Source organism: Actinia tenebrosa, unplaced genomic scaffold (assembly GCF_029948245.1).
Source record: "Actinia tenebrosa isolate PJP-AT-01 unplaced genomic scaffold, QUT_ActTen_1.0 PGA_scaffold4__44_contigs__length_22323623, whole genome shotgun sequence".
NCBI classification, from domain to species: Eukaryota; Metazoa; Cnidaria; class Anthozoa; order Actiniaria; family Actiniidae; genus Actinia; species Actinia tenebrosa.
This window is the reverse complement of record NW_028292581.1, coordinates 20916942-20933973: the sequence shown is the minus strand read 5'-3', so window position 1 is coordinate 20933973 and position 17032 is coordinate 20916942. Positions and strand designations below refer to the sequence as shown.

At 36.3% G+C, this 17032-nt stretch overlaps 1 protein-coding gene and 1 long non-coding RNA gene across 3 annotated transcripts in view; one reads left to right on the top strand and one right to left on the bottom strand.

The window, feature by feature from the left end:
- Positions 1–3612, top strand: part of LOC116298977 (uncharacterized) — an 18271-nt gene extending 14659 nt beyond the window's left edge. Inside the window, exons 4-5 of the long non-coding RNA XR_004197398.2 lie at positions 2201–2383; positions 3098–3612. This is a non-coding gene — a long non-coding RNA (uncharacterized LOC116298977). The remainder of the gene's footprint in view (positions 1–2200; positions 2384–3097) is intronic.
- The window catches only part of LOC116298968 (mitogen-activated protein kinase kinase kinase kinase 3), a 20805-nt gene extending 3773 nt beyond the window's left edge, over positions 1–17032 (bottom strand). The window contains exons 1-23 of one of the 2 annotated variants that reach the window (XM_031707562.2): positions 16780–17032; positions 16581–16638; positions 15335–15425; positions 14591–14655; positions 14202–14257; positions 14068–14115; positions 13225–13267; positions 12939–13011; positions 7263–7314; positions 6559–6638; positions 6047–6109; positions 5330–5411; positions 5117–5245; positions 4949–5024; positions 4337–4392; positions 4209–4246; positions 3996–4065; positions 3776–3919; positions 1995–2069; positions 907–991; positions 704–786; positions 282–342; positions 42–123 (exon numbers count right to left, since the gene is read on the bottom strand). In XM_031707562.2, coding sequence (XP_031563422.2) covers positions 42–123; positions 282–342; positions 704–786; positions 907–991; positions 1995–2069; positions 3776–3919; positions 3996–4065; positions 4209–4246; positions 4337–4392; positions 4949–5024; positions 5117–5245; positions 5330–5411; positions 6047–6109; positions 6559–6638; positions 7263–7314; positions 12939–13011; positions 13225–13267; positions 14068–14115; positions 14202–14257; positions 14591–14655; positions 15335–15425; positions 16581–16638; positions 16780–16881 — 1712 coding nt within the window. In that variant the 5' untranslated portion in view covers positions 16882–17032. The remainder of the gene's footprint in view (positions 1–41; positions 124–281; positions 343–703; positions 787–906; positions 992–1994; positions 2070–3775; positions 3920–3995; positions 4066–4208; positions 4247–4336; positions 4393–4948; positions 5025–5116; positions 5246–5329; positions 5412–6046; positions 6110–6558; positions 6639–7262; positions 7315–12938; positions 13012–13224; positions 13268–14067; positions 14116–14201; positions 14258–14590; positions 14656–15334; positions 15426–16580; positions 16639–16779) is intronic. The other variant, XM_031707563.2, reaches the window with a different exon arrangement.

Here is a 17032-nt window from a genome sequence, read left to right as displayed (position 1 = left end):
AGATCTTGGATTACCTCAGATCAGGAAAGGGGTTGACTTACCTCGTTACAGTATTAAAAAATGTTTGCTGTTGTTTGTCATGAAGGGAAAGTAGATTGTGCATGGAAACACACGGAGGAACACCTAAATCAATGATCAAACAGTAAAGAAGAAGTAACATAAATATTTGATAATCAATTACTCTAAACCTTTTTAATGTACCTTTAGAGTTTGCTTATTTTTAGAGGGATTATATTTTGGGGATCTTGTTTTTGAGGAAATACAAATTGACACATACTAACCTGTTATTGACACCATCATATCTTCTATGACTGCCAACCATGTACACTTTTTGGAGCTAATCTGAAAAGAAAATAATATGAGTAAGATATACTCAGAAAATAATATAAGTGAGATGTACTTAGTCTGCATAGAAGTAATATGCTAAGTAATATGCTTATTTTTTCTCATATATTTGCACAGTGAAACCGCTGGAAATAGTGGTCCAAGAAAAATCGTGGAAGAGTTTGGGGGGTGGTGGGTGGGGTGAAGGGGTGTGAGGGGGAGATGGAAAGGAGAGGGAAGAAATTTAAGGGGGCCCTCATTTCCTTCTTCTCCTTCCTACTGTATCTCTTATCCCTTTTGGGCTGCCATACAGGCTATGTATACTGGAACCTGTCCCCTCTTTGCCTACGATAAAAGACAACTAACATCCACATCTTACCTGTTCCATCTCTATATCAGGTGCTTGTTCAGAAATGTTCAAGGAATAAATGCCTTCATTTGCTCCTATAAGGATGTATTTACCTTAAAAATAATAAACAATACACAGTCAAGCAAAACAAATCATTTACTGTAGATTTATTAGCTGATGTATTGAGCTTATTCAATAGAAATTAGAATAAAGACTGGATACAAGTTACATACTTTTAGTTTTAGAATTAACCCATGTTGCAGTACAATGAATGTGGAGAGGACATTCATTGAAAATCTTTGAAAAGCAAGTTGTGACCTAAAAAATATATACCTTCAGGTCAGTAATTCATGGCCATTACAACATCATCATCATCAACACCATCATTATCATCCTTACACAACCTAGCCATAGTCATCAGTCAATATTGCCATCATCATCATCATCGCTATCAAGTGGTACATTTAAACAATAACCTATCAAGTGACCACCTATCAAAATTTGTCATTGCTAATCATCACCACCACCGTAAAGTACAGCAGTGGTGCAGCTCAATGGGGTCAAGCCAAAAGCATGTGAAGGCACCTCTGGCAGAGGCTATACAGACCATGTGTGACCCTGGAGCACAGCTCTAACCAGTTTGAATTAGTTAGGGATGATTTGAGAGCAGAGATGAAAAACCGGAAGACAGGAAAAACCCTTGGAATCAGAAAGAGAACCAACCAACTCTGCTCACATGGGGCGACTGGGAAGATGAGAATGTCATCCTGATTTCCCACAAATGACCAACACCTATTCCCCTCCCATCCCCTGAGAAAAATGTAAAAAGAATGCTCCCTATGTTAAACCGTCTCACAAGAACATACAACTAAGCCATAATATCAATAGTAACTGAAACATCATCGAGTTAAGGTTAAATGGTGGAACTGTTTAGGAGATTAATTGAGAAGAATCTTTTAATGATTTCAAACATTTTATGTAATATTATTAGTCAGAATATTAGGTCAAAGTGAGCATGCAGTATGTAAAAGGACTGAGTTATACACATAAATAAATGCTAGGAATCAAAAAGTGGAATAAATAATGGTGCTCTGAAAAATGAACTAAGTTATCTGGAGGATAAGAGAAAAATCTAGCATTTAGTTCTCAAAGGTTGATCATTGTTCATTAGGTTCATGCTAGGTTCATGCAAGGTTAAACATAAACAAGGCAAACAGGTCTGTTAGTCTTTTAGTATCCATTAATGATAAATCATGAAGGTCATATACCAGTTGATTCATAGTACAGCTAGGTCATAACTGCCTTGAATGTATATACTCACTACATTTTTGGGTCTTGGAAGAGGAGGTGGAACTCCATTTATTGAAACATAAGAAGGTTTAGATATAGGGGGTTTCTAAGAAATTGAACAACAGAATAGTAAGGGTTTAATTAATCTACACATATCTATATCACTGTAGGATTTGTGGATACCAATTTATTAATTTATCATTCAAGAACTGTAAATATTCAAAATGTTACTTGCAGGTGCCTTTTTAAAGTTCATAGGTCAGGCCAAGTCATGATTTCAATATGATGCAAAGGATCAAGAGCCTAAATTCACCAAAAACTGGCCATTGACACTTGGGATTTCTACATCAGGCATTGACAGGGTGGCATGGATGTTGTGGTCCAGGTTCAAGCAACAACTTGGGCTAGATCATAATTTATGTGAGTTGAGTTTGTTTGATCTGTTGTTTTCTCTTAAAAAATTGCCAGCAAGGTTTTTCTCCAGGTTCTCTGGTTTTCCCCTAGGGGGGAGGGGGGTACTCCCCCTATATTCTCTATACGGGTACGTGCCGCCAAACAGGGTATGATTTTCAGCAATTCTACTCTGGAACAGGGTATATAAAAACACACTCTCTCTGGAACAGGGTATATGAAATCATGCTCCCTCCTCTCTGGAACAGGGTACTTATTTTTGCAATGCGGGAACAGGGTATGGTTTTCAGCGATTTTGCTCTGGAACAGGGTATGAATTTCAGCAATTTTACTCTGGAACAGGGTCAGGGTTCAGAGGGCTCAGTGGCACATCCCTACCCTAAACGGGCAAGAGTACCCCCGGGGTTTTTCCTCCCTCTTTAAAAATCAATGTTGTGAGTTGTGTGTTGTACGTTGTAAATATAGAATGTTCATAATATACAATGTAAATATAGTGTTCCAAAAGAATTTTAGTGAATATGACCTCCTCACATTAACCACATAAATATTCTTTACAACCAAAGCTGGTCTACCAATGTACGTTGTTGAGTGCCAGAAAAGCATGTACTGGTATACATGTTATAGAACTGCATTCTCAGGAAATCCACACCTTACATAAGGACAATCACATTCTTGTATTTGAAAATTGCATTTCAATGCCCTTTTTAATCCTTTGCATTGCAGACCATGAACTACAGAAAGGCAAACTGACTAGTATCTAACAGGAGTGTGTTACTTTATACCAATGATAATTTAAGAAATTATGTTTTTAATTTTATATTAAAGCCTTTTGTGAAGTATTTAGTACAATAAGAACAAGCAGCTTATATCTATTACTTAGTGGCTGCATGTTACTACCTTCCATGAACAGCAGAATCAAGTGATTCTGATAAATAGTGTTTAATGGATGGTCATTAATTAGTTCAATTACTCCTCATTACCAATGGACTGGGTTAGTGTTATTAATAATAAACCAATAGCTACTTAACAATTTTAATAAATTTGAGCAATAATTTCATGTTATCTTTCATAAAACATATTGCAAACTCTTCATGCATTTAGGTCAAAAGTAAATGCTCATTAAAGTTAGATACAAGATTACAAGGTCAAAAAAGTAATTACAAACTATATAGATTACATGGAAAATTTATAAAAGTTTATAAAAATTGATAATTTACATTGTGATTATTGATTATGATTATAACCATGTTAATCTGATAAGGTTCAGATTTTCTTTTCAATTGAAAAGAGTTTATTAATTTACAATTAAGTTTATGTATTTTTTTAGTGTTTTTAGCAAATTAACAATATTCTTGTAAAGACAATGATTCCATAGCTTTTTTGTTATAAAAGTAATGTTACCGGGGGAGGTGCGGTGGGCGGTGGATGCCTTGGAGCACCTCCACCATTACTTGTGCTTTTTGTCAGCTTCAGGTGATCTGGTTTGGGTGGAGGTGCAGGTTTCAAGCTTTGTAGTCTGGGAACTTTATAATGATCTTTAGTTTCCTTGGAAAAGAAGAAAAATGCATTTTATTTACTGGCCTCTGACTTATAAGAGCATTCACTCATAGCTCGTTCTCACCTTTGGTGGTAATGGAGGTGGTTCATCATCTTCTTCTTCAGGTTGTTTGGCTTTAAATGTCCCTGTAGCTCTAAAACAATGTGAAATTATAGTTCAGCTAGACTTTTAATTCATAAATGTTTGGAATCAATAATGATATAAAATAATAATAACAAAAATATGTGATTATATAGTCACATTTGTCTGATTATAAAGAGAGGAATTATTACTTACTGCATAGTATCATCATCTTCTATACTGGAATCAACCCCCTGTGTCAGTCAAATCACAACTAATTATCAATTCTTGAAATAAGTTTGATTAACTGTTTAAAACGCCAAAAATAACTGACCATAGATTACCTGAAAATGCTGTTTGGTAGCTCTCTTTGCTATAGGGTCTACTTCCACACCATCCACTAATACGATAAAAAAGTATCATCAAAAGCAGTAGTGTTTTATATCTCATGGGTGGCGTATGCTGCTAATTAACACACTGTCTTTCACTGTGTAAGTCCAATGGGTTGGGTCGCGGGTTTGAGCCCTTAAAATGCCACATTTGAATTGAGTTTGTACTCCCCTATATTCGCTTTACAGGTATGTGCTGCCAAACAGGGTATGGTTTTCAGCGATTTTACTCTGGAACAGGGTCAGGGTTCAGTGGGCTCAGCGGCACATCCCTACCCTAAATGGGCAAGATTACGCCCCCCCCCCCCCCCCCCCCAGGGAATCAGTCTAGCTTGACAAATGGTCTTTTGAAATTCCAAAAATTTATGCCCATTTATTTTCATAATTATGCATCTGCCAGGTTGTTGGCTTCTGTCAATAGCTTTAAATATTCAGCAGTCTGAGTAAGTGAATTTTTGATTGATGTCAGCCAAAAACCCAGACAATTTGGGCTGTGTTGTCGTGTAATCATAACTAGGGATTTGAAAGTCAGTTTTTAACTACTACAACATTTAATGCTTTACTTACATATTCCACCTGACATGTTTTTAGATGACTTTTCATGCGGCTTAGTTGATCGTATTCTTGTCATGACTTTGACATGCTAATGAAAATAAGTGGAATAGTTAAAAATATAGCCAAAAATTCAAATTTTAAAAATCTTGGATAAAATTGCAACAAAAAACAAGAGTGTACTTCATCAATAGTTTCTTCTTCATCATCAGAACCATCCAATGGAAAGCTCCTTTCGTCCTGCTGTGTCTTAAACTTGTCAATTAGATCTTGTGTAACAGCCTTTGTGAGATGGCGGCAGCAGAATGGGTGCTAGTAAGAGAAAATAATTTCTTAATGAAAAAAAGAAAGAAATAATGCTAAGCCAAATGCAGGAGTTTTCTAGATTGAACTTACTGTAAGCATTTTATCAGCTCCTGGTCTTTTCTTAGGATTTTTGACCAATGCCACTTTAATAAAATGATGCATTTCAGCTGACCTGACAAGAACCAATAATATTAATACATTTTGCTATAGAAAAATGCTATAGAAAATGCTATTTCTATTTAAAATGCTACTTCTACTGATTTTTTAATGAAAATTTAGTGTCATAATTGTAAGTATTTTAGTGTTATTACCAATGGTAAATTTGAAAAAATCCTTTCTCAAAAAGTGTGGGGGATATAATAGTCCTCCTGGCTCCTATGTCCCTGGCATATCTGCGCTGAGTGGACTGGATGCATCACTTGTTGTTTTTTCTATCTTATTTTTTTGGGACTGAATTCATTTAGTATAGACGTTTTGCACCATCACATGAGGGCAGCCATGTTAGATGGTAGGAACAATACAATTGTTTTACATGAGAAAGAAATCAATTCCTGAGAGCAAAGGGATTTTATTGTTTTGCCACCCAATCACAGGCAGTCCAAGCTGGATTATGGTGCCCGCACCTGATGGTGCACAACCTCTATTTTGTTTCAATTCATGAATATAAGTCTAAGTTTCTTTTGAAAAGAAAGGTCCCCTATCCATCCACTTCTTATTTCATTGGTAATTTGGGGAAAATGTGACAAAACATTAAATGATGCTGGTATTAAATGATCTATGCAATAGATAACTAATAACCTTACTTACCATTTATCTTTTTCTTTTAATGTGGGAGGTATAAAATTCTTTTTTCCTATAACATACAGTGCCCTGAAATGAAAATTAAAGAAAATGGAAGGAATAATGAATCAGTAAGGATTTGAATGCATGCAGGTATGTCTGTTAGTAATTTTGTAGTTTATAAGCAGCTGACATATTTTTTGGTTGACAATAGCCTGACTGTTAACTGTGTGTTGGATGATTATCAGCCACGCTTTGACTGTGTGTTGACCAATGGCCAACTATAGTCTCAGCACAACTGACATTACATAGGATTAGCATTATTTAGCAGTAATGGTATTTATGTTGCACACTTATAGTGTTTGTACTCTATTAGTTGGAACAATATGAATGTTGACAACAAATGTTGGCTGTGTGTTAGACTATTGACGATTGATGGCACTTGTTGGCTGGTCATAAAGTACATATTTGCCATGTTATCTTTATAGTCCTGGATCATGCAATACCTAACAGCTTTACAAAGCTTAATATCTCCTTACCTCATTGGGTGAAGATCAAACATTGGGGGCTGTAATTCTGCTAACTCTATTACAGTAATGCCGACCGCCCAAATATCACACTAAAAACAACAAACCATTTTAGTTTTAGAATCAAAATTGTCTCCTGGCTGGCAATAATAATTATTGCCCAGTTAAAAGATTCAATCAATCTGAATCTAATACCAACATATAACTAATTTCAAATTACATAATATAAGAATGTGATTAATTTGGGTTAAAAGTGGCATGAGTTGTAGTTCAGCATGTTTCGTCAATAGAGCTACATTTTAAAATTTATTTCAACACTATTCTATGTATATCTATAAATTGTAGACATTGGATAAGTTAGATATTATATTATATTATTACTGTTAAGTGCTTTTGGCATTAGCACTATATCTGCAATATCATCAGCATCATCTCCATGGTCATCTCCATCATCTCCATCATCATTGTTGTCATCATCATCATCACAATAATCATCTGTGTCATCATCACTGTCATCATCCCCACCATCATCATTTTCATCATCATGGTTGTCATCATGGTTGTCATCATGGTTGTCATCATCATCACCACCACCACCACCATCATCATCATCTCCATCTTCATCAATGTCATCATAGTCAGTCATCATCATCATCATTTTATTCTTCTTCACAACCACCGCCAGTCAGAGAAGACAAAAAGACAGGTTTATTTACCTTAAGGTCATAACCACCTGTCCTTTCAACAGCAGCCATTTCTGGAGCCATCCTATATTGATTAAACAAACAAATGTACTTAATACTTACTGCGATATTAGATCATCTATTACTGCAGGTCTATGATGTGGATATTAGTGGATGGTTGGTATGAAATTGTGCATAGTGCAGTAATACCTGCTTATTTCCTTCATTATCTATCCACTGTCCTTCACTATCTATACCACAGTACCTCCCATCCCAACTATTCTATACCTGTCGCGTTTTAGGACCTGACTTTTGCTGTATTGTTGCCCGTATTGCGATACACCGATACACAACATGCCATAGGGCTACATATCTAAGCAATCCAAAATCCAATGTAGTCCCCCGGTCTCTCAAAGGATCAGCTAATATACACCACACGGCCACACATACAACGATACAGGAGATAAACAACGACACAGCACTACCGCGATACAGACGATACAGACGATACAACGATACAGGCGATAAACAACGACACAGCACTACTGCGATGCAGACGATACAGACAATACAGGAGATAAACAACGACACAGCACTACTGCGATACAACGATACAGACGATACAACAATACAGGAGATAAACAACAACACAGCACTACTGCGATACAACGATACAGACGATACAACGATACAGGCGATAAACAACGACACAACACTACTGCGATACAACAATACAGACGATACAACGATACAGGAGATAAACAACGACACAGCACTACTGCGATACAACGATACAGACGATACAACGATACAGGAGATAAACAACGACACAGCACTACGGTGATACAACGATACAGACGATACAACGATACAGACAATACAGACGATACAACGATACAGACAATACAGACGATACAACGATACAGACAATACAGACGATACAGACGATACAACGATACAGACAATACAGACAATACAACGATACAGACAATACAGACGATACAGACGATACAACGATACAGACAATACAGACAATACAGACGATACAACGATACAGACGGTACAGACGATACAACGATACAGATGATACAGAGGAGCAAGGAACAAGTATACAGCGCTGGTCCTTGGTTATGATTTGAGTGTATACCAACCTAAGTAGTAATCTATATTTATTTACTCGATCCAGACAAAGAGTTTTATTAACGACAGCTTCAATACTGTAAAGAACTGAACTATAGGACTTACATTTATACACTTTGCATTGACATTGATTTTCGACCTAAAAAAATGCTAGATATTGTATACTTCAAATTGGTTTAGATAATGTAATCTAGCCATGTACTTTCTAAGATGTAGATAATGTACAAATCATTCTGAAAAGCTAAGGATTATAATCTACATTTACTTCCTTGATCAAGACAAAGAAATTTATTAACAACAGCTTCAATACTAAAGAACTGAACTAAAAGGCCCTAGCTTACATTCATAGACTTTGCATCGACTATGATTTTCGTTAGAAAAGACATGAAATGAGCTAAATATTCGGTTTTTTCCAAGACGTAGATACTAGAGTAATTGCAACTCGTATGTACAAATCATTCTGAAAAGTTATTGTAAAAAGGCCTATTTTACTTACTCATTATATGAAGTCGCTATGACTGAAAACCTTTCTTGAAAAAGGGTATTTTATGAAATTAAAAAAAAAATCAATTTATGTTTGAAAGTGTTTAGTTCTTGCAATTTCAAACATAAATTGATTTTTTTTTTAATTTCATAAAATACCCTTTTTCAAGAAAGGTTTTCAGTCATAGCGACTTCATATAATGAGTAAGTAAAATAGGCCTTTTTACAATAACTTTTCAGAATGATTTGTACATACGAGTTGCAATTACTCTAGTATCTACGTCTTGGAAAAAACCGAATATTTAGCTCATTTCATGTCTTTTCTAACGAAAATCATAGTCGATGCAAAGTCTATGAATGTAAGCTAGGGCCTTTTAGTTCAGTTCTTTAGTATTGAAGCTGTTGTTAATAAATTTCTTTGTCTTGATCAAGGAAGTAAATGTAGATTATAATCCTTAGCTTTTCAGAATGATTTGTACATTATCTACGTCTTAGAAAGTACATGGCTAGATTACATTATCTAAACCAATTTGAAGTATACAATATCTAGCATTTTTTTAGGTCGAAAATCAATGTCAATGCAAAGTGTATAAATGTAAGTCCTATAGTTCAGTTCTTTACAGTATTGAAGCTGTCGTTAATAAAACTCTTTGTCTGGATCGAGTAAATAAATATAGATTACTACTTAGGTTGGTATACACTCAAATCATAACCAAGGACCAGCGCTGTATACTTGTTCCTTGCTCCTCTGTATCATCTGTATCGTTGTATCGTCTGTACCGTCTGTATCGTTGTATCGTCTGTATTGTCTGTATTGTCTGTATCGTTGTATCGTCTGTATCGTCTGTATTGTCTGTATCGTTGTATCGTCTGTATTGTCTGTATCGTTGTAACGTCTGTATCGTCTGTATCGCAGTAGTGCTGTGTCGTTGTTTATCTCCTGTATCGTTGTATCGCCTGTATCGTTGTATCACCGTAGTGTTGTGTCGTTGTTTATCGCCTGTATCGTTGTATCGTCTGTATCGTTGTATCGAAGTAGTGTTGTGTCGTTGTTTATCTCCTGTATCGTTGTATCGTCTGTATCGTTGTATCGCGGTAGTGCTGTGTCGTTGTTTATCTCCTGTATCGTTGTATCGTCTGTATCGTTGTATCACCGTAGTGCTGTGTCGTTGTTTATCTCCTGTATCGTTGTATCGTCTGTATCGTCTGCATCGCAGTAGTGCTGTGTCGTTGTTTATCGCCTGTATCGTTGTATCGTCTGTATCGTCTGTATCGCAGTAGTGCTGTGTCGTTGTTTATCTCCTGTATCGTTGTATCGTCTGTATCGTTGTATCGCAGTAGTGCTGTGTCGTTGTTTATCTCCTGTATCGTTGTATCGTCTGTATCGTTGTATCGCGGTAGTGCTGTGTCGTTGTTTATCTCCTGTATCGTTGTATCGTCTGTATCGTTGTATCGCAGTAGTGTTGTGTCGTTGTTTATCGCCTGTATCGTTGTATCACCGTAGTGCTGTGTCGTTGTTTATCTCCTGTATCGTTGTATCGTCTGTATCGTCTGTATCGCAGTAGTGCTGTGTCGTTGTTTATCTCCTGTATCGTTGTATCGTCTGTATTGTTGTATCACCGTAGTGCTGTGTCGTTGTTTATCTCCTGTATCGTTGTATCGTCTGTATCGTCTGTATCGCAGTAGTGCTGTGTCGTTGTTTATCTCCTGTATCGTTGTATCGCCTGTATCGTTGTATCACCGTAGTGCTGTGTCGTTGTTTATCGCCTGTATCGTTGTATCGTCTGTATCGTTGTATCGCAGTAGTGCTGTGTCGTTGTTTATCTCCTGTATCGTTGTATCGTCTGTATCGTCTGTATCACCGTAGTGCTGTGTCGTTGTTTATCCCCTGTATCGTTGTATCGTCTGTATCGTTGTATCGCAGTAGTGCTGTGTCGTTGTTTATCTCCTGTATCGTTGTATCGTCTGTATCGTTGTATCGCAGTAGTGCTGTGTCGTTGTTTATCTCCTGTATCGTTGTATCGTCTGCATCGTCTGTATCGCGGTAGTGCTGTGTCGTTGTTTATCGCCTGTATCGTTGTATCACCGTAGTGCTGTGTCGTTGTTTATCTCCTGTATCGTTGTATCGTCTGTATCGTCTGTATCGCAGTAGTGCTGTGTCGTTGTTTATCTCCTGTATCGTTGTATCGTCTGTATTGTTGTATCACCGTAGTGCTGTGTCGTTGTTTATCTCCTGTATCGTTGTATCGTCTGTATCGTCTGTATCGCAGTAGTGCTGTGTCGTTGTTTATCTCCTGTATCGTTGTATCGTCTGTATCGCAGTAGTGCTGTGTCGTTGTTTATCGCCTGTATCGTTGTATCACCGTAGTGCTGTGTCGTTGTTTATCTCCTGTATCGTTGTATCGTCTGTATCGTCTGTATCGCAGTAGTGCTGTGTCGTTGTTTATCTCCTGTATCGTTTGTATCGTCTGTATTGTTGTACACCGTAGTGCTGTGTCGTTGTTTATCTCCTGTATTGTTGTATCGTCTGTATCGTCTGTATCGCAGTGTGCTGTGTCGTTGTTTATCTCCTGTATCGTGTATCGTCCTGTATCGTCTGTATTGTCCTGTATCGTTGTATCGATCTGTTAATCCCTGGTATCGTTGTATCGTCTGTATCGTTGTATCGCAGTAGTGCTGTGTCGTTGTTATTCTCCTGTATCGTTTGTATCGTCTGTATCGTCTGTATCACCGTAGTGCTGTGTCGTTGTTTATCGCCTGTATCGTTGTATCGTCTGTATCGTTGTATCGCAGTAGTGCTGTGTCGTTGTTTATCTCCTGTATCGTTGTATCGTCTGTATCGTTGTATCGCAGTAGTGCTGTGTCGTTGTTTATCTCCTGTATCGTTGTATCGTCTGTATCGTCTGTATCGCGGTAGTGCTGTGTCGTTGTTTATCGCCTGTATCGTTGTATCACCGTAGTGCTGTGTCGTTGTTTATCTCCTGTATCGTTGTATCGTCTGTATCGTCTGTATCGCAGTAGTGCTGTGTCGTTGTTTATCTCCTGTATCGTTGTATCGTCTGTATTGTTGTATCACCGTAGTGCTGTGTCGTTGTTTATCTCCTGTATCGTTGTATCGTCTGTATCGTCTGTATCGCAGTAGTGCTGTGTCGTTGTTTATCTCCTGTATCGTTGTATCGTCTGTATCGTCTGTATCGTCTGTATCGCAGTAGTGCTGTGTCGTTGTTTATCTCCTGTATCGTTGTATCGTCTGTATTGTTGTATCACCGTAGTGCTGTGTCGTTGTTTATCGCCTGTATCGTTGTATCGTCTGTATCGTCTGTATCGCGGTAGTGCTGTGTCGTTGTTTATCTCCTGTATCGTTGTATGTGTGGCCGTGTGGTGTATATTAGCTGATCCTTTGAGAGACCGGGGGACTACATTGGATTTTGGATTGCTTAGATATGTAGCCCTATGGCATGTTGTGTATCGGTGTATCGCAATACGGGCAACAATACAGCAAAAGTCAGGTCCTAAAACGCGACACATATGAACTATTCACCACCATCTACCTGCTTATTTCCTTCACTATCTATCCACTATCCTTCACTATATATACCTCCCACCCTAACCATTCAACGCCATCTACCTAGACCTGCTAATGTCCTTCATTATCTATCCACTATCCTTCACTATATATACCTCCCACCCTAAACATTCAACACCATCTACCTAGACCTGCTAATGTCTTTTATTATCTATCCACTATCCTTCACTATATATACCTCCCACCCTAACCATTCAACACCATCTACCTAGACCTGCTAATGTCCTTCATTATCTATCCACTATCCTTCACTATATATACCTCCCACCCTAACCATTCAACACCATCTACCTAGACCTGCTAATGTCCTTCATTATCTATCTATTATTATCTAGCTGATATTGCTATTGTTTACCTTCTACCTCAAGCCACTGTACTACTTGCTCTGAACTAGCATGTGAACTGTGTCAGACTTCTTTATCATAAAATAAAACAGCAAATACTTTATTCATTCAGTGAATAGTAAGAAAGTGTTGATTTGATAACAGCCTATAACTCACCAGTATGGAGTCCCAATAAATGACTTTCTCTTTTTCATTGTGTCTGTTATTCGAGCTGATATGCCAAAATCAGCTATAAAATAAACAAGATAAGTTCATATATTTATACGAGGTACTAACAATGTCACAATTGACATATAAATAATCATTTTAATATCAAATGAATTGCACTTTGTCTTGTCAAGCTGTACTTGTGCTAAAGACAGATGACATTGAATGTTTGTTTGTAGACTTTTGGTCATTATCTCTTGACATTATTATCAGATTACCTACACATGTAACTTACCAAGCTTAACATCACCATTTGTTGCCAGCAGGATATTTGCTCCCTGAACAAGAAAATCAATAGACCTTAGACTATCACATAGAATACATGCTGTTGCACACTACATGACTATATATTTAAAGGTTACATTAAGCAGACTGTGCTGATTCCCTAGATCAGCTTTTATGTGCAAAGGAAAAAAACTGACTTCCAGGTCCAAAATGAAAAACAGTTCTAAAAATATTTTCTTACTTTTTCTTCATGACTGGAATAGTTGTCATAGGTGGATTTAAATAAAATATGTTGATATTTTCTGTCTTCTCCTTGACAACATGGAAAAAATTGCACAATACTTCAAATATGGGGATTGGACAGCGTGTCCATGTCCATGTGCAATCTCATATGCAGGATAACCTTGTAGCTTTGTTGATCCGAATAATAATATAAGTAAAGGAATTTTTAGAAAAGCCTGTCTCATTTTGGCGAGTAAATAAAAATTTTCTGAGTGAAATCAATATTAATCTCTTAAGTGCTGAGGCTGAATTTACAAACAAGAATTTAGAAACAAGAATCTTGGGCTCAGTTGTAATGTCTGGTCAATTTTGTCTTGTTGAGTGGTGTGACGTGCATAACTCAATGCAAAACGCAACATGGTTTCTATGCGCAAAAATCCAGGCAACCCAGTTTACGCTCTTAGAGAGTCTTGTTCACTTTATTTTAGTTATTTTTGTTAGCAGATGGACCTGGAGTCTAATGTTCATATGGGTGAATTTGCATAAATAGGTTTAACGATCTAACACAGTTAATATCACTAAAAGCCCTATTTCTTTTAACCATCATATTTGAGGATAGAATAAATCTCACCTTGATGTCTCTATGCATCAGATTCTTTTCATGCAGGTAGGCCAGTCCCTGCAATAATATTACAGATTAGAACGAATTCCAAAAGACAGTTGTTTATAACTAATAGACATGTAGTTTAATACCACAATGATTACCTTAAGTGTTTCAGTTGTGACAAAAGCTATCTGAGGTTCAGAGCATGGTCCAGCAACTGTTGACAATAAAATCAAAATTTCAGGTAAATAAAAATGTCCAGAGTGAGAGGCATTTAAGACAATGTAATTCGCATACAACATTAGGCACAGGAATCTAACACCACTCATACTTTATTCTGTATAGGCATCAAAATGACCCTGTGTTATAGTATTGTAAGTAAGTAACTGGTAATTATGACATATAAAAAAATACTCAGCAGTGCTTCACTACATACTCACTCACAACCACTCTAACATTATCAGCACATGTATATACAAATTAATTAAACTGCTGACTTTTTAAGACGAAACCTGGAGAATAATGGGAAAAAAACATATGGTAAACAGACCACAATAAATATCTTGTAATGATCCACCACCACAAAATTCCATTCCAATCCATAATTTTTCTCTCCTGAAAAAAAAAAGATCCAGAATAAATAATAATGAAATACAAAAGAGCCTCTTCAGGAAATACCGCTAGATGGCACATGTAAGTAGTTACCTAAATAACAAACTATACAAGCTGTCAGCCATTGCCTTCCCAGTTTTATGTAAATTATGAGTTTTACATTTAAAAATATGCCTTAAGATGACTCTAAGTCTATCTTTATATGCAAACATATAAATTCTTTAAGCTGTAGAAGACTGTCCAAAAGTAATATGACTACTTGTGCCTCTCTTTAACCTCTCTTTAACCTGTTTAAATTACCAGGATTCCAATATTACCCAGAACCCACTTCAGTTGTCATTCCTGTCTATAACTTTCTAAATTTGTGTTTTAAAAATTCTGTAAAATCCCAGGATGATCTTTATAATAATATTATATTGATGCTATATAGTCATCCACATGATACGTAGGAGACCTTTGTAGATGATTATGGCATATTAAAGAGCATACTATAATTCATACCATAAATACTTTTGCACAAATTTGCAAAAATTATGCACAAATTAGTAAGTTCAGTAGACCTTGGTAGATCTTGGTAGACCTACAAAATTTTGAACTAATTGGTACAATTTTGTTATTTAACTTTTACACAGGCATATGGCATGCACTTTTTATAAATTCCTATACAACATTAACTACATACCTCATGTAGCTCCCAATGTAGTTAATAATATTTGAATGATGACATTGTTGCATCATAGCAATTTCTTGTTGGATAAGCTCAAAGTCATCTCCTGTACAAGTAAAAAGAAAAACAAAACATCAAACAAATGCTGTTAGAAAACAACAAGTAGTCATAGTTAAATTCTGTAAATAGTCCTAGTTGGCTCAGTTGGTGGGCTATCAGTGTTAAGTCAAATACAACTAGTGGCCTATCATCAATGCTTGTCTGATTGGATGAGTTACTACTAAGCTATGAGTTATAGCCTATGTACTAGTAGCAAAAATGCCTCTATATGTTTGCATCTATATATTTGACTGACTAGTTGAATTTGACTAAAACAAGTCCTCTTGCCCTCATGGTGTATGAGTCAATAGCCTGTTCAGTCTTTGGGCTCAAGGACTAAAATTGCTAATTAGTGCAGGAGATCATCACTAAGGTTTTAAAAAGATGTAAAGAGGCTTTCAATTATTTCACCTTTTGATATGGATTACGAAACGTACAGTTTATTGTAATAATTTAATATAGTATTTCAAAATACTGCGATACTGCTATATACTGGCTATTACAGGTTCATAACAAGGTTATTGACCTGATAAATAACCTGATGTATCTGGCACACATATATTATCACAAATATTAAAACATTTATAGAATTATATTTATCATTTTATCAGGATTTTAAAAAACATCTAGATTGAATTGCAAAAAATATATATATCGGAAAACGTAGACGGTGTTTTAACAGTAAGCAGTGTAAATGAGTATTGAAATTACAAATTAAACATTTTTTTTAATGACTTAAATAATAACGAGTGTAATTCATTTTGACAACGGGAGTGAAGTAATTCTTTTAGAATCATGCTGCATGACTGTTTTAAAGTCTCTTTACTTCAAATATCAAAGCTTAATCATAACATAAATGCTCAATTTATTTTATAATTAAGAACAATGGTACGGTATTGTAATTCCGCAAATAAAACTTAAGTCAAAAGAGTAAGAGGGCAAGCACCTAAAAATCTACTATATTTGTCAAGTAATATTAAACACTGCTTAACCCGTGTCGCTGTCACACATTATCACATCTATCAAAACTAAATATGGCTTCAGAGCTAACAACCACAAGTCAAACTCTAAGTATTGTTAAGAAAATCACGTTTTCTCAAAAGTATTCGTTGAACCATTCTTAAGTAAGTCAAAGCAGAGTCAATATAAGTAAGCTTATTACCTGGTTCAACTTTAACAACCTTGACAGCAGCTAACTCACCAGTAGCGATTACACGAGCCTTAAAGTAAAAGAAATACATAAACCACATGATAAACCACCTTTGAAAATAATGATAATAGATAATTGTTTATGAACATCCATTAAAGAAAAACTTGGTCAAGCAATTCATGGCGATTAGGATAATTTGCCAACAACTAACCTTGAATACATCGCCATACGTCCCTCCTCCTATTTTCTCTATCAAATCAAAGACTTTGTCAGGGTTTCCCCGAGAAATGTTTGCCTTCAAAGGCACACTCATGGTTTTACAAAACTATCCAACGAGTCCTTGTTCTACTTAGGAAATTCATGAGCGCTCTAGAAGCAATAATACAGTTGTTCTGCTTATATTGGTTGCTTTGAATATTCACGTATGACTTAAAATTTGTGAAGTTGACTTGCGGAACGAATGC